The sequence below is a fragment of the Lissotriton helveticus genome, chromosome 1_1, assembly GCF_964261635.1.
Source record: "Lissotriton helveticus chromosome 1_1, aLisHel1.1, whole genome shotgun sequence".
NCBI lineage: Eukaryota > Metazoa > Chordata > Amphibia > Caudata > Salamandridae > Lissotriton > Lissotriton helveticus.
Genome location: NC_136057.1, coordinates 345,389,115 through 345,410,172, shown reverse-complemented (window position 1 = coordinate 345,410,172; position 21,058 = coordinate 345,389,115). Strand labels below are relative to the sequence as shown.

At 43.6% G+C, this 21,058-nt stretch overlaps 1 protein-coding gene across 11 annotated transcripts in view; it reads right to left on the bottom strand.

The window, feature by feature from the left end:
* Positions 1-21,058, bottom strand: part of LOC144807664 (protein mono-ADP-ribosyltransferase PARP12-like) — a 393,804-nt gene that overhangs the window by 147,554 nt on the left and 225,192 nt on the right. For 8 of the 11 annotated variants that reach the window (XR_013606379.1, XM_078673300.1, XM_078673315.1 and 5 more), the window contains exons 5-6: positions 8,489-9,379; positions 4,413-4,475 (exon numbers count right to left, since the gene is read on the bottom strand). Coding sequence is in view for 9 of the 11 variants with exons in the window: in XM_078673300.1 (XP_078529426.1) it covers positions 4,413-4,475; positions 8,489-9,379 (954 nt within the window). In the remaining 2 variants the exon portion in view is untranslated. The remainder of the gene's footprint in view (positions 1-4,412; positions 4,476-8,488; positions 9,380-21,058) is intronic. The other 3 variants (XR_013606384.1, XM_078673306.1, XM_078673326.1) reach the window with 1 other exon arrangement.

Below are 21,058 nucleotides of genomic sequence, written 5' to 3'. Positions count from 1 at the left end.
TCTTGGAATGTGGCAGGACTACGAAAAGCTCCTACACAAGTCACAGCAATAAACAAACTGCCAGAGGGTGACATTATATGCCTACAAGAAACCTGGGCCACGGAATTAGTACACCTGGAAGGATATGCTGGATTCCATAAATTAGCCACTAAAAACAACCGCTACGGAATACCGTCAGGTGGGATCTCGACTTATGTTTAGCACGCAAAACAACTGACAGTAAGGATTATTAACACTGATTCTAATATGTTGCAGCACGCTTAATTGAAGGAAAAAGGGACAAGGAAAACAGCATTTCACTTCTCTTAATAAACGCATACTTAAACGCGTTAGGTCAATCGAAACTAGAGGCCACAAAATCTATGATCATAGCAACACAGGAAAAGAAGCTAATTGGCCTCATGACAAAAAGAGTCTCTCTCTTTTATAGAGGATTGAAGGACGAATTAAAAGATATGGTAATGCAAATTTTAGAACTTCCAGATGATATCTGTGAGTTTATTGATTTGGCGGTGAAATTAAATCACTGTTTGTCAGAACGCAAACGAGAAAGAGGGAGAACCGACCATAAGGTAATAGTGATTAAAGAGAAGAGTTCGGGCACAAAAGAGGTAGTCAGTAAACTAGATCCTGTGGAACCAATGCAAATTTGGTACTATTCGAGGCCCTCTGTCAAAAGAGGAGAAAGACAAAAGAAGAAAAATTAACCAATGTCGTTATTGTCGCAAGACAGGACACTTTGTTTAGGAATGCCAACATGACCCAATAAATTAAAAACTAAAGCGTCTGAAGTAGCTGCGACACATCTGCAAGCGGAAAACTAGGACACTCAATAAACGACAAGGTCAGTTTGTCGGGTGCTTGTTCTAGTTTGGCCTCTACAGTCCCGACCGTGGTCTGTAGGCATCTGTGCATTCAGGTAAAAATCACAGCTATAGCTAACCCCATGCATTCTTGGGTGGTGAATGCATTACTGGATTCAGGAGCCACCGGTAACTTTATTGACAATCATTTCATGAGCAAATTAGGTCTAAACACTAGAACCAAGAGTCATCCGGAAATAGTGTGCGCAGTAGATGGGAAAGAACTTACTTCAGGGCCCAGTTGGATATGCAATGTTCCCCTGTCCATAGTGAACACATTACGTTTCACATCATGGATCCACCACAATTTAGACTTATTTTAGGAATACCATAGTTAGTGCGGCATAATCCTCATATTGATTGGATTCAGAAAACTGTAACATTGAATTCTTCTCAGTGTCGCTCCCACTGTTTTCAAACTCACATTAAGGAGGGTATTATTCAAGGATTTGACTTTCCAAACGGATTACAGAGCATTTTACTTCTTGAAGGGGTTCCATCTGCGTATGCTGATTTACTAGACGTATTTGATAAGACCAAGGCAAACACTCTGCCCCCACATAGGGACTTCGATAGTAGAATTGATTTAGTACCTGGGGCGACCTTGCCGTGCAGTAGGATTTATGCACTGACAGAAAAAGAAAATTAATATTTGAGAACCTATTTGGACGAATACCTTGCCAATGGGTTTATTAGGCAGTCGAAATCTCCTATTTCATCCCCTTTATTTTTTATCCCAAAGAAGGGGGGGACTTCACCTGTGCATGGATTACAGAGCCTTAAACAACGTGACTGTGAAGAATAGATACCCTTTGCCATTAATTCCTACACTGTTGGACCAAATTAAGCAAGCAACCATTTATACCAAATTGGACTTGCGTGGAGCTTACCATCTTGTGAGAGTTCGAGAGGGCGACAAATGGAAAACAGCGTTTCGCACCAAATTCAGTCTTTTTGAATATCAAGTAATGCCCTTCAGACTCTGTAATGCTCCTGCAGCTTTCCAATTTTTTATAAATGAGGTATTGCACGAAGTCATTGATGTCTGTTGTGTTGTATATATAAACAACATACTTATATACTCTAATTCTAAACATGAACATGTAAAACAGGTACGCGCCATCCTTCAAAAATTGCTTCAAAATTCTCTGTATGTCAAATTGGAAAAAAGCATGTTTCATGTGTCTTAAGTGGATTTTTTGGGATATGTCATCAGTCCTTCTGGGATTGAAATGGATCCAAAAATGATTGAAGCAGTAAGCACTTGGCCTAGTCCCACTTCTGTAAAACAAGTTCAAAGTATTTTTAGGCTTCACCAATTTTTATCGGTGTTTTATTCAGAATTTCTCTTAAACCATAACTCCCATTACTAGACTCCTTCGTAAGGGTGCAAAATTAGAATGGACTGAAACAGAGGAAAAGGCTTTTCACAATCTAAAAACATTGTTCACATCAGCACCAATATTGAGTCATCCTGACCCTACACAGCCATTTATTGTAGAGGCTGATGCTTCCCAGTTTGCTTTGGGGGGTATACTGTCACAAAGAAACAAAGAGACGGGGCAAATGCATCCAATAGCCTATTACTCAAGAAAATGATATGCAGCTGAACAAAATTAAGCTATTGCGGATAAAGAGTTATTGGCAATTAAGGCAGTTTTTGAGGAATGGCGTCATTACATGTTGGGTGCACGTCATCCGATTACCATCTACACTGATCATAGAAATGTGCAATCTTTACGGTCAATTAGAGGTCTATCAGGTAGACAACTCAGATGGTCATTATTTTTTAATGACTACAATTTTGTTATTACCTACCAACCAGGGAAAGCGAATCATAAGGCAGATGCATTGTCACGTATAGGTGAGAATGAAACCGAGGTTGAAGACCCCAGTAATGTTCAACCTACTTTACCCACAAATTGTTTACAAGCCAGTCTCATGATTTGTGACGCAATAACTGAAATTCAAGATGAAATTAAAACTAAAACTATGAGTGAATGGGAAAAGACATAGCCATTGTTACAATGGAAAGAAAATCTACTATTTGTAAATGTTCAGATATTAGTTCCCACAACAGCTATTCAAAAGTCACTCGTACAATTACATCATGATACTCTGTTGTCAGCTCATCCAGGATTAATGAAAACGTATTAAGCAAATAAAAGAAAGTTTCGGTGGCCTTCCATGTTCAACGATATTAAAGATTTTGTCGAGACTTGTAGTGTATGCATTCAGAATAAACCACAACATCAAGCCCCGAGTGGTTTATTACAACCTTTGCCCATTCCACCTCAACCGTGGCACACAATCTCTTTAGATTTCATTGTCGAGCTTTCACCAACTAAAGATGGCTTTACAATTATTTTGACTGTGGCGGATCAATTTACACGCATGGCTCATTTTATTCCTTTGCAGCATCTTCCTTCTGCTATGGAATTAGCTCAGATTCTAATGACAAATATCATTTGTTTGCATGGCATACCATCTGTTGTCATTTCAGATAGAGACCCCCCAGTTTATCTCACATGTCTGGCAAAATGTAAGTACATCATTGAATTCAATTTCAGTTAGCTAAGGCGAAAGAAAATCAAAAGACAGCAGCAGATAAACACAGTTCCATGCAACCTACCTATTCAGTAGAATTTGCGTATAAAGGGGATCAAGAAGTTAAATTCTCTATTTATTGGACCTTTTAAGGTGGAAAAAGTAATCAATCCAGTAAGCTTAAAGTTAACACTTCCCCAACACTACCGGATTCACCCAGTCTTTCACGTATCATTGCTTAAACCTTACAATCCTAAAACACGTGTAACAAAACCACCCTCTCCCATTGTTATTGAGGGGATTCCAGAATATGAGGTCAAAGCTATCATAGTTGCCAAAAGAGTCTGTTGAAGATTATTCTACTTAGTAGATTGGAAGGGTTATGGCTCAGAAGAGCATTCCTTGGAGCCTTTAGCTCAATTAAAGAACGCCCCAAAACTTGTAAAAGCTTTCCATGTTCAATACCCAACTAAGCCTAAACCTATTTCACAAGTTTTAGGGGGATCTTGAGAGGGGAGTACAGTCATGATTACGTGACGTGCTTCACAACCAAGAGGGGCTGTGTGCAATATGCATTGCAACACTAGTTCATAGCGTTTAAAAAACCCACCCCATCCCGTGTACCAGTACTGCCATGAATTCTATTGAGATGTTAATGTATTGTTACTTTGAGGCACGGTTGTTTTCATTACAATGTATATTAAACACACTAGTTTGTTTTAACTGTACAAGTGCTCGTTGTCATAGGGGATGCTGTTTTCTTTCCATTTTGGTTCACGGACGAATGATTTGCATGAACATTGCACACGCACAATGCACGTATGACAACAGGTAACAAAAAACTGTAGCGGTGTATTTGACTGCCCACATCGTTCGCGTTGGAACGCGAGTGGCAGCAATTTCGGGTGTGGCCCGCTATAAAAACCACACCCGTCTTCTAGAAGGCACTTTGCCTTCTGCTCGCCATTGGAGAAAGAAGCTGTGGAGAGTCTCGCAACTTACCTGCTTTCAAATCTTTGATCCTGATGGTTTTTATCCTCTTGTGCTCCTTCATCATGGCTGGATCTGTAAAGGAGGAAAAAGAAGATAAGTCAAACCTTTCTATTTGGCGCCCATCGCAAGAAAGAACATTTGTTAAATTAAGTTTTGGAACGTTATATAATGTGAAGAGAACTTGATGTTTAGAGTTGTTTGAACATTACAATGTGAATATTAAGAAAGAAGCATTGCCAATGCTGATTTGAACACTTGCTTTGAGCACTGTTGTGCTATAGCTTATTGCGTTCAAGTGAGCTATATAATATTAATGTGGTTACAAGATGCTATGATGTTTTTTGGTGTATGCTGTTTTCTTTTGTTGTAAACTTTAATAGGAACAGAGAACAACAGGTCAAGTGTCACTATAGTAAGTCTAGAGTGAGTAAAACAGATAGAATTCAGTTACACATTAGAGAGTGGTGTTTCTTTTCCAGTTGATGGTGTAATCGCGCAAAAGTGGTGTCATAGCACAAGAACAGCACGAAAGCTATAATCACCTGTTCCACCCAGTCTACTCATCACACCTCCCTATCAAGACATACTGAGATATTAGGCCATAACCACCACTGCTCGCAGGGAGGCTCTTGTTATGAATCATACTCTCCATTGTAGAACAACTTTATTTGTAGCAGAGATAGGGAACAAAAACCGAAGACAGGATATTAAAGTTTTACTTGTTGCCTCGCAGGTCGAGAGCAAGAATCATCGACGTCCAGTATCCGGCCCTCCTCCCCTATCTCTATTATATATCTTGTTAGAGTATTACATATTGCAAGTTATTGTATAGATATTTGGGAAGTTGGTCCCTTGCGTCTCTGCGAAACCACATCCATGCATATACAGAAGAAGATAAGGTAAGAGACTGCGTGGTTGCCTGACAATAACGTCCCTGAAACCTATGGTTTTTCAGTGAATTTTTAAGGTTTTTTAAATGCTAATTTCTAACTATAACATGCCTGAAACCTATGGTTTTTTCATGAATTTCAAAGGTTTTTTAAATGCTAATTTCTAACTATATCCTCCCTGAAAGCTACTATTAACAATAAGAGTGGATACTTGCAACACGGTGCAAACGCACCATGTGGCCCATTTTAAGTCCCCTTGAATCCGAAGGGTCCCTGGGGGCCATCTAGCCCACCAGCTACCTCCAGTAAGCGCCACAGACCTGCGTTGCCGGGGCATGGACTCTGAACACCCCTCTGCAACGCAGCTCCCTGGCGCATACTAGAGCTACCTGGTGGGCTAGTTCACCCTCAGGGACCCTCAGGATTGATGGGGACTTAATCCCCCAATTTACAATGTGCCAGGGGGTGCCTTTGCACATGTGCTATGTCAGGCTCTGCCCTCTCCCTGCACCACTGTGCAAACGCGCCCCCTGGCGTGTTGTAAATTGGGGAATAAATTCCTATTGACTACTGAGGGTCCCTGAGGGCCAACTAGCCCACCAGGTACCTCCAGTAAGCGCCACAGAGCTGTGTTGCAGATAGGTGTAAAAAGGGGCGAGGCCTCTGAACACCTCTCTGCAACCCAGCTCCCTGGCACATATTGGAGGTACCTGGTGAGCTAGTTGGCCCCCAGGGACCCTCAGGATTGAAGGGGAATTAATCCCCCAATTTACAATGTGCCAGGGGGTGCCTTTGCACAGTTGCTATGTCAGGCCCCGCTCCCTCCCTGCACCACTGTGCAAACGCGCCCACTGGCTCATTGTAAATTGGGGGATTAATTCCTATTGACTCCTGAGGGTGCCTGAGGGCCAAGTAGCCCACCAGCTACCTCCAGTAAGCGCCACAGAGCTGCGTTGCAGAGAGGTGTAAAAAGGGGCTTGGCCTCTGAACACCTCTCTGCAACACAGGTCCCTGGTGCATACTGGAGGTACCTGGTGGGCTAATTGGCCCCCAGGGACCCTCAGTATTCAAAGGGAATAAATTCCCCAACTTACAACGCGCCAGGGGGGGCGTGTTTGCTGAGTGCTGCAGGGAGGGGGCGGGGCCTAGCCGATATGCAGTCTTTTAAAAAACAAAAAATTAAGAAGGGGGGCAGTGTGCCCCCCCTCCTCCCCCAGGGACTTGCCCCTTTCTAAAAAAAATGTAAAGGGGAAGGCGGCTGCGTGGCCCCCCTCCCGAGGCCAATTTCGGCCCCGGGGACCCAATCCCCCGGGGCATGGCCATCATTTCTTATATTATTATTTATTTAAAATGTAGGAGGTGGGCTGCGTGGGCTGCGTGGCCCCCCTCCTGAGGCCTCTATTATTAGCCACGGGGCCCCATCTGCCGGGACTGTGCCTCTTTTATTTTAAATTTATTTGATGGAGGGGGGCTGCGTGGTCCCCCTCCTAGACCACTCATGGCCCAGGGGGCCCCATCCCCCGGGGCCTGGCCATTTTGTTGGGGACTGTGGAGGGGGGTCCCCAATTCTCCCATGGTCCCGCCGGCTCCCCGCCTCCTGCGGGAGCTGGCATTGCTTTTCCACATGGGGAGCTTCTGACATGCAGCGCCCCGTGTGGAAAAGCAATCTGGTTTTCAAAACCCAAACTACAGTTTGCTATGGCCCGCCATAGCAAACCGCAGTGTCCCCCGGGACACTGCAGGAGCCGGCCCTGGGCAGTGGAGGTCCCCAGGGCTATCAAGGGCTCCAGGCTCGGCCCCTCTCCCACATAATGCACAGCCACGGGGAGGTGGAGGTCCCCGGGGCTCGGGGGTCCGTAATGGACTGCCGCATTTGAATATTCGTGCCCCGGGGAGGTGGCAGTCCCGGAGTGTATGGGCGGGCTGTGTGCCCCCGCAAAATAATTCATAAAAGCCCTGGTGATGGCGGTTCCGAGGGCTTGGAGGGTCTTGGAGGCCCCCCACACATTGAAAAATGAGCCCCGGGGGTGGCGGGCCCCAGGTTGCATGTGCCCCGCAACTCTTTAATCAAGTCCTGGGCAGTGTGGGGGGGATCGGGGCCCCCCACCCGGGGGCTGCAATACAACGAAGCGCGGGAGCCCGCACTTCGTTTTATTTTTTATTTTCTCGGCTGAATTCGTGCACCCAGCGCAAATTCGGCCAATTTTTTTTTTTTTAATGCTTTTTTGGACCCTGGTAGTCCTTGTGGGACTCCCTGAGCAGGCTTAGGGGGCTGGGGTGTTTCTACCCAGCCCACTTTTCTTGTTTTTCTCGTTTGTTTTTCTCTTTTTTTGTGACTCGGTTCTACAGAGTCACAAGATGGCTGCCAACACTTCCTGGTTTGGAGTGTTGACAGCCAATTAGAATAAAACTTGTGGTCTGGAGGGTCGGCGGATCCACCTCACCTCTAAATATCGAAACTTTTATTTTTGGATTTTCTCAGCAACTACTGAACGGATTTACACCATTTTAAAAAAGGGCACTCTCTGAACCAAGCACTATCTGTTTGCCAAATGTGGTGTAATTCCGTTCAGCAGTTCGAGCTGTGTCTAAAGTTTCCTATGGGATATTCATTTTCTGACCTCTTCTTTTTTAATTTCTCAGGAACTACTGAACGGATTTCCACCATTCAACAAAAAAGAGTTCTTTCCGAAACAAGGGCTACCTTTTTGCCAAATTTGGTGTAATTCTGTTCAGCATTTCGGGCTGTAGCCGTGTCTAAAGTTTCCTATGGAAAATAACGTGGAGAAAACACGTTTTGGGACTCCCCTTTTTTCTCGGCCCCTGCTTGACGAATCACCCAGAAATTTTCAAGACAGGAGCTGACCAGAGCGCCCCACGAGTTTTGAAAATTTTGCGAAGATTTGTCATCTGGCGCCAAAGTTATTGTGAAAACAAAAAACGCTTTTCCTATGGAAACTAGGTCCTAACTATAACTATCTACTGGCGACCGCCAGTAGATTATATATATATATATATATATATATATATATATTATATGATTTTTCTTTAAAAACATGATGCTGGTAAGACAGCTAACACATTGGATTTTGAACGCCTAACAGAGGCATTAAGCACACAAACCACCAAACCTTGACACTACACCATAGATATTTCAGCTGGAAAGAAAATACATTATAGAAAATTTGCTATTACCATTTGATGGAGCAGTTGGCTGAATGCAGAGAGAAACTGGCATTGAAAATTCCAACAAGTTCCTTGACGCTGCAGTATTTGTTGCCTTGCTTGGTGGTAGAGCTGCTGGACAGGATGTTTTCCCAGAGTACACTCTGGGCATTGCGGTGCAGAGTATATTGCTCGCTGGCACTTGCACTGCTGACTTGTTTATCTGAAGTGTCTCAATAAAGGGTGTTATTGCAGCCTGTTGAGTGGCTATAGCAGTTGTAGCCAAAGGAGCAACTGACACATGTGAATTGGTTGACTGTGTTTTCATGGTGGGATGCCTTTGGGATTCCTCAGGAGGATGAAAGTAAAAAACACGAGCAGCAGGCAGTTGTGCTTCTGATGTGTTTCTATATGGAGACCCAATAAGAGGTGTAGTCATTTGTTCTTGGGTAAATGTAGCAGTGCAAGCAGGAGATAGGCCCACAGGCACAGATAATTTGGTTGGTGTTACTGCTTGGGGAGGATAGTTATGTGCTTGCAGAGCCACCAGTGGCACCTGTACCATTGGATTGCCTGTTGGTGGAACCATATTAAGGGGTGTGGTTGCTAGTTTCTGGATCAATGCAGCTTTTGACGTTGCAGGTGGGCCAACAGTTATGTGTGAGGTTATTGGTGGTGTGGTCCTGGTGGGATTTCTGTGCGCTGATCCAGATGGCATAGTAAGATAACTATGGCCTACCGGCACTTGTACAACTGCATTTTGTGCCTGAGGAAACCTGTTGGTGTGTCCTGTTTTTGGAAATAGGGCAGACGGAGCATTCAGTGGATACAGCTGATGAAATGGAGGCTCCCACAGTGGCAACCTTGGATTACATGACTTCTGTGAAGACATATTAAGGTCTGTCATGGAGCATGAATGACCTGGAAAATAAATAAAATACATATTTAAATAAACAATTTTTTTTGCTAATTGATTTTACCTGAGCAGTTTAAATTACCAACTTTCTGATTGCACTCACTTGTCTATGCATTGAGAAACAGCAAAACACAAAAAGTTTGTTTTTAGGGTAACTTGAACTTACTCAGAATTCTTTGATTTTTGACACAAAGATGTGCAAGACATTGCTGAGACTAAATTGGGAGACTAGAAAGTTCACTAAGCCACTTGTGGCTGACCAAGCATCCTACCTAGATACTGAGTTAGAAATGTCCACTCTGTCATGAGAACTCATCACAAGACACGGCAGTTATCTATTCTGGGGCTCTGGTTCAGAGTGATGACACAATGTTGACCTCTACCCCTTGATGGCCAACAGGCATTTTGCCGCTTAACATGAACCAAATTTGTATCTATTAAATTCTATATTGATGCAAGTCCTCTTCTGCCATACTATTCGATTAACAACCTCAATGTGTCAGCTATGCATTACAATCTTTAGAAATATTTTTTCATAAGACACACGACACTACTGTCATCACACCAAATTGATCACTGTCCTGTGGTCTATGTGAAGTTGAATTAATGGAGAAAGAGTGTTTTGAGATTTGCAGTGCTTCGATTTGTGCGCTTTCGACTTTAAACACCTAAGTGTGCTGAAATAGCATTACTGGCAGCTACTAGTGGAATATTGTTCATTCGTGGTAAAGGGGGCTGTTGGGAGAAGGTCTTTGCAGCTTTGAACACCTTCACTCCAAAGTTCTAAAAAATGGTTGGGATCAATGGCTGGGGTTTCAGGTTTTGCACTCTTTGAGGTGACAGAAACTTCAGAGTAACCCCTACATAATCTTATGTTACAGTCATACAAAGGACAGTTCCATAACTCACAAGCTAGGGCAGACACAGAGCTCCCTCACTGCCGGAGGTGATCTGGTGCTTTCATGCTCACTGTGACCTGGGTGGTTGTCTCGCAGGAAGTGGACAGTGTGAACAGTGCCAGAGGGGTTTCAGAATGCTGACTGGAATGCTGAATGGATCTATATTGACCCACATTCCAAAATAGTGGACAATGCATGATAAGTTTATCAGAGTAGCCCAACCTAACATGAGCTGTTTCCTTTTTCAAACATATATAAGGCAGCACTTGGAAAAACAGTATGCCCCTCAATGCATCTCATTTCATCATGCTCAATGCACACTGCTATTCTTCTTTATCCTTGATTTTTCCATCTATCAGATTTTATCATGTTTTGTGTGCATAATTTAATTGGCTCTGTTTAAATCTACTGTTTGAATTTGCTCGCCTCTTTTCTCCTTCCCGATGTCAAGAGTTATTTGGTGTCTAGCTGTGATCACCAACACTAACTTTATCTTCATTCTAGAACTACAAAGATTGCCAAAGGATGTTTTCCCTTTGCAGGCTTTTTCTCTTAGTTGTGAATGTCTTAAGAAGACACGTATTAACTTTAACGTATAATATTCTGTGCAGGGTGGTACCATGGCACTGGGTCACACTTTGCTCTGCCAATCTAGGAGAGCACTCAACAGACCTTCTCAGCAAACCAACTGTGGAGGCTCTCAAGATTCTTCTGCTTCCGCAAGTCTGTGCACAACACAAGTGTACCTCCTTGGTGATCTCCTTAGGACTACAAACTTTGTGTGAAATATAAATGCGAACAATTTGTTGTGTAGGAATCTAGGACCCTAGTGTAATTTTCCCGATTCATGCCCATATATAGGTATAAATTACCCAATCCTTATATAGGCATAGAAATCATTACCATATTTAGACTGAGCCTATGCAGCCCAAATACGGCATGGCTACTTCAACTAAGTTCCGAGAATCAACAACGATTTCTTAGAAAAACCCGCCTTCAGCAGCTAGGGACTTCCCCTTGCCTGAATACTAATTTATCTAGGAAATCATGGAGTTTTCAAAGAACTGAGTCTTTGATGACGTTATTATGTCCAATCATACGTCAAACTCGGCACCTTCAAGGTATAAATATGCCTACATTTGCCCAGACAAACACAGTGGTTTGGAGCAGATCGACTAACTACTTGCCCGACGCCCTGCAGCAGCAAGTGCCGAAGGAAGCCGACCCTCCAGCTGACGCACTGAGAGACGCTGTCTTTTCTCCTGCCGAGAAATCCAGCTCCAGTGTTTCCAGGCTACCCTTGCGGGTTGCTGGGAAATCGAGTCCTGAGAGAGAGATACAAGACCTCCTTCATTCTAAAACCAAGGTACAGAGCTGATTAGACCCTTAAGAGAATTCTTGGAATAGATTCTTGGCAAAGAATACTAAACTTAAGCTACACCTCACTTACTTCTTCCCTTGTACTAGACTTAGGTTAGGTACATCGGGGTAGGAGTATTTTAGAAGCACCAGTTGAGTACTTTTAGTCATTATTTTATCACTATGTATTTTATGCATTTTAGGTATTTTATGGCTTAGAAACCATATCATGCTTTTACAGTACTACTTTATAATACTTAACGTATTATATGCCTTGTACTTTATAACCAGTATTACTATTGTAGCAGTGCATTTATTATGCTTGAGAAAGAAGACTGTTCAATAAATAAATTTTTTTTAAAACGCCCATCTCTCTATTTTCTCAGCACCGCTGGTGAAACGAAGCATGCACGATTGACTGAGTAAAATAGCTATCTATTGTTTACGCGACAGTAGAGATACGTTTCTTGTCCTGGGGAAACAAAGTTGTCATGTTTGTGCGGTTGTCAGAAACTAATCCCTTCTTGTGAATTCGAGAAAGTTTCTAGTGACCTCTGAGGTAGCTGGCACTCACAATTAAGTCTAATAGATTCGGTAGAGACCTAGTCGACCTCAGTCCTACGTCTAAACTACAGGATTTATTATTCCAATGCGCAGAGCCTATTGGGAATATAGGAACTACACTACAAATTGAAATAATACATTGGATCCTTTGAGGATAATAAACAGATTTAAAGCATCAAGTGTGTATCTCCTCCCTCGCCACCTATATGATCATAAGTCCCATCATGGTCTGTTTGCACATAACGTGCAAATTGTTTGCTCAGAAAGGGCATGTTTGGTTATTTTGTGGAATTCTTCATTAGACTGAGTTCAGGCTTCCTCGTCACAGTCCTCACCCTTGAGATGAAGCCACAGATAGGAGTTAAACGTCCCCCTTCCTTTTGTACCTATCTTCATGGTGTAAGTTCCTGCCTGACCTGGTCCTTTCCTGAAATCCCAAGCTGACACTGTGGCAGCGCTGAGGGAGGGCAGGAGTTTTGAGGACTGGGACAATAACATTTAGAATAAAGAAATGAGGCTTACCAGTTAGTAATCTAAACATTACCACCTCATCTGGCTTCCTTCCTCGTTTCGTTTCTTACCCATGAGGATATATCCACCAATAATTCATTGAGATTCAAAGAAACTATCCAGACTACAGGACTCGGAAACACAGGGACCTTTATTTAACCTAAAATACATGCACTCCTAAATTGCTCTTAGGACCTCAGTCCTAAACTCAGTCAAGCAGGGACCCCCCCACCGATATTATATATTGATTGCTAAATGTGTCTTGCGACACATTTTTTTTTGGGGGGGGGGGGGGGGTTTAAGCTTTATTTATAAATGTTCAGTTATATCAACAGTGCAGAAACATGCACCTTGACATACATGGCAATATATCATTGTGACATTGAGAGCTATCCTCCCATCGTTCATTCCCGGATCTCATTCAGATTACAGGAAGCATAAATAGATATCTGTATTTGGGTCTAAATAAAGCATATTACACATCTACATACAGCTCTATCATTTATAATTACACTGTCAGGTACATTGGCATGTGAGCTGGGCCCTTTTTGTGCGTCCTACCATCGAATTATATATATATATCCAATTGTTTCATTCATGATAGCAATATCAACTGTAATACCTAAAGTCCAATGAACAGTTTAATGCAAGGGCGGGCAACAAGTTACACATCTCATCTTCATTCATCTGGCACAGGATGTGACAGTTCAGGATCCCCTTCTTTAGCACGCAGGAGATATACCTGTACTGGACCCCATATGTCCTTTGGCCTGGAGGCTAGTGGCATTAGTTCAACGTGTATTGAAGTTTGCTCTTGACAGTATAGGGCATCGTGTATCCAGTCCTTGAACTTTGGGGTCCTTCCCCTCCCCCCCATCGGCAAGCCACTCTACGCTTTGCTAGTAACAATAACACGTCCATGAGTTTCCTATTGCCCTTAGGGATATGTGCTGTATACCCCAGTAGCATGATCAAGGGATCTTTTTCCAGAGCAATGTCCAACATATTGGCTATGGCTTCATGCACCTGTGTCCAGTACTCGTACACCCCGGGGCATTCCTATGCCAAGTGCATGAACCCCGCTCCAGACGCATTACACCTCTCGCACCTGTCGTTGTCAGATAGATTATATTTTAACTTTTTGACAGGAGTACCTTACAGGCACTGCAAAAAGTGATAGTGGATAACTTTAAATCTACAGCTAGCAGACACTGAGCCCGCAAGATCACAGCAATATTGCCACTGATCATCAGAAATATCTCGCCCAATGTCTACGCTCCAGTGCTCGCGAGCAGAGCTTTCCACCCCTTGTCGCTGTGCTCGTACACTTCTATAGACACCCGATACCAAGTGTTTCCCATCAGAGGAACTGAGAAAGTAATGCAGTGGGGCAAAAACTTCTGGCTCTTGGGGAAAATCTGGCAGTAACACCCTCATTCCCTGCCTCAATCTTATATATAGGAAAACATTCATATGCGTCTGATGCAGACCGTGAAAAAAGTGTTCCATAGTACGAAATTGACCGTTACAGAATAAGTCCCCCCATGTAGTGATACGTACTTGCTTACAGAAGGCCCAAACCCCCTTTTCCTGGTGTCTTGCAACACATTTCATACAGATTTTCACCTCTCATTTCTGCCCATGAGGCTGTCATATTCCTGGTAGACTGGCCATCACTATATCCAAGAAGTGATATTTCAGGAGACACATTTGCAGAAGAAATAAGTAACTGCAACCAGTAGATCAATGTAGAGATAGAAAGTTTACCTCCGTCTTTGAAGCACCAAATTTGACAAACAGGTCAGTACTGCCAAAAAAACTAAAAACTGAGGTATATTTCAGATATACAGATAAAGTGACTGTGAACATTGGTAAACAACGTTTACAACGAAACTTTTACCACGCACTACCATTACAACGCAGGCATTACAACGCAAACCATTACAATGCATTGCGCTGGGGGGCGCTCTAGGATAGGGAATACGTTTAATTTTCTATCCAACACCTTATCTAGTGTCCACGGGGACTGGAGTTGGAATAGAAAATTATACTTACCACTATCCAGCACCTCTAAGCGCTATGCGTTGTAAAGGTTTGCGATGTAAAAAACGCGTTGTAAAGGTATGCGTGGTAAAAGTATGCGTTGTAACGTCATACATCCGTGAACATTAGGTAGTGTAACAAGGATTCCTCTTTGGATACAGAATTCAGACATAAAACAGGTGACACATTCCTGCAACTAATTTAGAAGACACTTTCAACTGAAAAGAAGAACCAGGCCTTTATCTCATCTTGTAAATAAAAAACATAATGGCATGATGCATGACAAAAAGAGATCCCAACCCTCCCTCTTTAAGGGCAGAAGCAATGACAATCAGGAAAATAACATTATCTGATATGATAGCTAAAGGGATGCAATGTAAAGGCTCAAAGGGAGTTGCAATCAAGGTCAATAAACGAAGGGAGTGTCCCAAGAGTAAAGAGGAGAATTAATTACAGGCATGCTGTAGAAAAAACTGCAGAACAGGCCAGATGCCACAAGTGTTAAAATGGAAAAGACCAGACCACTTGGAAAGAAAAACAAAAATAGCTCCCCAGTGTATTCCAATAGTGGATGCTGCACAATTGAGATGAAGTTCACCCTTCAGAAAATGTAGAATTTTTACTGGATGTTAATCTCTTGGATGTAGACCTTTGGATAAACATCAACATCACAAAGGATAAGAATTGCAAAGTATTGTATACACTGTAAAGTAGACAGCCTAAAGTAGAACCAGCTCCTGGGAACACCCTCAGAGCTCTAGGCCAATCCACTAAAGCTCCAAACCCCTAGTTGAAGATGAGGCAGATGAGGAAAGTATAGAATGTAGGGAAATGCTAGTTTCATCCAAGGAGGCATTACTACAGGGTCCAACAGAAATGGAAACCAAAGCCTCCTCTCTGTCTAAAAGAACCTTCTGCAAAACTTGCCATAGAAGAGGAATTGGTGGGAATGCATACACAAGCCTTTGTGGACAAAACAGAGACAATGCATCCTCGCCCCATTCCTTGGGACAGGACCCTGTAAAACAAAACAGAGAACATCTTCTTCAGGGGCAAAGAGATATAGGACATAAGTGGGTCCTGTTGAACTTCAAGTCGTGTGAAGTAGAAGGTGTGACTTCTTTGACTGGCCTAAAAATCCCAAATTCTGTCTCATATCCTATGATGGCATCTCCATAAGCTGAAGTACGCATCTTTTAAGTCAAAACATACCAAAAAATCCCCAAGCTGTAACAGAGGCAGGATGGACTGCAATGTTGCCAGTTTGAAAGATCTGTGTTATCGTTACCTGAATGGAATACATTCAATTTTCCACTTCTCTTCTTGGTACTGTTGTATTATCACTGCAAATTAACAAAGACTGAACACCTTGCGACAGCAATTGCATTTTTAGAGGGAAATGAGGTATTGGAGGTGATTGAAAACAGTCTTGATTTGAAACTGTTTTGAATGATGAAGAATCACCCCGCCCCACTGTTTGAAGATTCCTCCACTGGTTTAGAAATAGGGACAACCTTCCTCCTACTGGATTCTGTATTTGACTCCCCGGTTGGTCATGCTTTTGGAGGACCAGAGGGTGGGGAGATGGAAACAGGGGCTGAATATGTCAGACTACAAGGCCTCCAGGCCACAGGGGGTCCCACGTAAAGGACGTCAAGCCAGTTGCTGACCATTCCTTCCAAAAAAGAGGGAACTGGGAAAAAATTGAATCCTAAAAGGGCTCTGACAGAAGTGCAAGATAGTCTTACAAACCTTAACTGACTTTTTGTATTAAGATTTCAAATTCAGGAGTAAACAGCAGCGTCTGACCCAAGGAAGGCAGGTGAAGTCTTAGCTGTGCTGAGTTAAATAACCTTTTTTATCTTTCCGTATACCATACCAATGTTTATTAAACTTTATAATAAATTTGTAAAAATATTTTTATGTTAAATGGGAGGTATTCCATAAATGGTATGACCAGGGACAGAATAGGCAACAAGAGTCTGTCAAGAGAGGGCTGAAGGACATAAATAAGGAAATAGAAAAGGTTAAGAGACGTAGACATAGTCAACAGTATTAAATGCCATAACCAAATTACATCTGTACCCATCCTAGTCCCCGAACACCAAACCTGAGAGACCCGCAATGACTGATGACATTGACTCTGTAGTACAGCAACGTCTTGACAAACCTCTGTCAATAAGAAGCCTTCGTTAACTGTTAGAAGCTCTTCGGATGAACTTCTCGATCCCTCTGCAGACAAAGATCAAATTGGCCACTCTTCAACAGGTTCCTTCTTCCTAACCAAAGACGAAGATGGCGAGGAAGCCAAAGAAGCCACAGACAGAAGAAAGAGGGGAATACAGAGGGCCTATTTCTTTTGGCACCCAAATACCATTTGCTTCAAGTGTGGAATATCTGGTCATTAGAAGAATGAATCTAGGTCTTAGTCTGGCAAGCTGAAATCGAATATTTTCTATCAAAATTTTCTGCACACAGGACAACAGTAACGGATATTCCCTGCACCTCTCCCTAAATAGATATTTATCAGCCAAGGGATTGTACTTTTTAGGGGTATTTGAGAGATGTTTCCAGGGATCGATGATTATAATGGATCAGGGAAGACCCTACATAAAAGAAATGGTAGGATGCAACCTGATATCCTCCTTGATAGATACTGGAGTGATTACTTTGACTATAAGAACGGCAGATGTACCTGGTCTATGACCCTCGGGTAAACAAATAACAAATTGAAGCAGCCAGAATAACAAAGAGCATGACACAACAAATCGCTGCTAATGTACCCTTCTCAAATAGCTCCATTTCTGATACTCACACTTTTCCTTTGAGCCCAAACTACCATTCATTTGTTAGGTAGAGATATACGGTCCAAAAACAGATGCTTTATCTTTTGTCCCCCACAGGGGGTGTATTTAGAAGCACTGGAATGCTGCCCAATATTTGATGCTTTATCTTCATTGCCATCTTCGAAAGCATTTTTGCTTTTTAACCTTTCCAAAAAGGCACAAATATTTCACAAAACATCTTGGATCAGGTGCCACTTGCTGTATAGACAACTCATCAAAATGAGGCTGGAATATTGCTGGAAGCAACACCAGTAAAGATACAGGTAAAACAAGCATTGGAAATGCAATAGGTCTCGCATTAGGAAAGTTTGAGCTATTGGTCTTATAAATGTTTTTTTTTATTTATGTGTTGTTTTTTAAAATAGCTAAAATAATAGCTTTGTCATTTACAATGCCAATAGTTATAACTTTCGCAAATGTGACACCTATAGCATTTGTAATGCAACATGTTTTGTATTTACGTGACTTAGATGTATTGATATTACAAATAACAATGGCTTTTAATTTTTTTAAATAATTAATACTTAAATAATTTATTTAATTTGTAATGTCAATAGCTTTAAGTTTTGTAAATAACTTTTGTGAAGATTATGTTCAGTGTTTTTTATTGTTTAGAAAATCCAAGAACAGAAGTGAAAAAGTAACATCTTTTTGTGATTTGTAATAAAGCTTGTAAGCTTGAAAGGTGAGAGGGTGAGCGAGGGTCAGGGGTGCGAGGGTGTGTGAGGGTGAGGGGTGTGTGAAGGTGAGAGGGGGTGTGAGGGTGAGGGGGTAAGTGAGGGTGAGAGGGTGGGTGAGGGTGAGCGGGTGTGTGAGGGTGAGGGGGTAAGTGAGGGTGAGGGGGTAAGTGAGGGTGAGAGGGTGGGAGAGGGTCAGGGGTGCGAGGGTGAGGGGGTGTGTGAGGGTGAGCGGGGGTGTGAGGGTGAGGGGGGTGAGAGGGGGTGTAAGGGTGAGGGGGGTGTGAGGGTGAGTGAGGGTGTTTGAGGGTGAGTGAGGGAGGATGAGGGGGTGTTAGGTTGAGGGGGTTTGAGGGTGAGGGTGAGGGTGTGTGAGAGTGGGGTGTGTGAGGGTGTGAGGGTGAGTGAGGGTGTGTGAGGGTGAGGGGGGTGAGGGTGAGTGAGGGTGTATGAGGGGTGAGAGGGTGTGTGAGGGTGAGGGGGTGAGAGGGTGTATGAGGGCGAGGGGTGAGAGGGTGTGTGAGGGTAAGAGGGTGTGTGAGGGTGAGAGGTTGTGTGAGGGTGAGAGGGTGTGTGAGGGTGAGAGGGTGTGTGAGGGTGAGGGGGTAAGTGAGGGTGAGAGGGTGGGTGGGGGTAAGTGAGGGTGAGAGAGGGTCAGGGGTGTGAGGGTGTGTGAGGGTGAGGGGGTGTGTGAGGGTGTGTGAATATAAGCCCATGGGGGCGGCATGATAAACACATGTATTACGTGTCTTGCGAACTAGCGAGTTCCCAAAACATTTTTTTGTTCAAGATCTAAAGCTTTACAGCAGTCAATTGATTACAAGCAGTCTGCAATGGGCATGAAACTAGGACTGCACGTGTTAGTCTTATTTGACCCGCAGTATACCGCACTTGCAATACCCCATGTAAAATGAATACTCAACAGCGTCCACTGTTACGATTGTTAAGTTTGTACCATTATAAAGTCTGTCTTCACTGTTGACACCGAGGTGTGTCACATGATTAAGTTAAACATTTTGTTTTTGTGCATTCACATTACTCGGTTTCAAGGAGCAGCCGCTCCGAAACACGTAGAGTGACTGCAATAAAGAATCACACATAAGGATATCGTATGGCCACGGTGTGTTGTTTTCATTGATTTGGGATGACAACACTGTTTGGATACGTAGGGGCTCGCAACCCCGCCATGGCCCGCCATTGCAAGCGGCGTGGGTTTCTTTGCAACAGAATTGTTTGATTGAGTGAAGAGTAACCTCTGCCCACCCCTGTACTCGAGAAGGACAGGGCAGCACGGACCCGCAATCCTGGCACCAGCAACAATGGAGTTGCGGAACTGGGACACCTGAACAAATACCCCGGGTGAGTGCTCAAGCACGCTTGCCGACAGCAGCACCAGTGTAATTAAAGACGAGAAGGGGCAAATGGAGTCTGAAAACTGACGGCGGAGTTGATCTTCAGACATCCTTAGAGCGCGAGCGTGCTTTACAGCGCATAAGTTTCAAGAAATACACTATAATGGCAATGTGTCATAATGCGAAACTAAACAAGTATTGAGAGCCTGGTGGGGGGGGGGGCGAGGGAGCCAGCGAGTGGGAGGGATGGGGGAAAGGAGCATATGGGGATGGGGTGTGAGTGAGGGGCAGTGAAACCGGCAGTGAAAAAAGCTTTGCTGTGGCGGGGGGTGGGGAGCATTCCTTTGACGACTGATGCGGCGGGCGGCGGAGCGGCAGCCTTTCCTTGAAGTCTGAGGTGGCGGGCACGTGATAGGCTGGCAGCACTGTAAACAAGTCTTTGGAGGAGGGCTGATTACGGTACAAATATCTGGCAGCGTATCGCACCTTTCATATAAAAAGTAAATAGTACATGTTCTAACACGGCGGGCAGGGGAGGGGGCGGAGCGGGTAAAAAAAAAACAAGACGGAGGGAAAGGCAGATAAGGGGAGGGGGGAGGAGAAATGCGACACGGCGGGCAGGGGAGGGGGCGGAGCGGGGAGAGGGGAGAGGGTGTGAAAACAGCAGGGGCCTGGAGTGCGGCTGAGGGAACTGATGTGCACGCGCTTTTAAGCTCAATGCACATGCGCATTGAGCTTAAAAGTCACGGGCACTGCAAGGAATCGCCACGATTCCTTGCTTGTTGTTTAAAGAGTGGTTAAGCCGCAATAGTCTCGCAAGCTCGATGCGCATGCGCATCGACAGGCGAGACCTAAAAAGGAGTTGCCTCTATTTTTCAAAGGCACTAAAATAGATCTTGCATCGCTCAACCTACTGCCCAGGTCAGCCCTGGAGCAGTATGTGGATGCCTTGTTGCTCACTTTACCTTCTTACAAAGCATGCTGTACTGATACTATTGCTCTAGTATGCCTTTATACCATTATCATCCCATAGCTATAATGTATCTACGACCAAGGTCCAATGCTGCAATGAAAGGGTGTCTTATTTGAGTCATAATAATTCACAGGGATCCCCTCACATTACGATTGATCACATAACTACAGATTCTGCAACCCAGGACCCAGTTTGAGTTGCAAGCCTTTTTGGGAGTAAGGGAATACTGCAAAGAGTGGATTCATAATTTCACCCTCATTGTGAAACCTTTTCAGACATTGACACAAAAAGATGTATCAGACCTTGTGCCTTGGAATACTAACTGCGAAGAGGCTTTCGTCAAGTTAAATCATAACTAGTGTGCGACACCAACCCTCGGTGTGATTGACTACACTAAGGATTTCTTTCTTTTTTGTCATAAAAAGGAAAGCTGTGCCCTGCCAGTCTTGACACAGAAACAC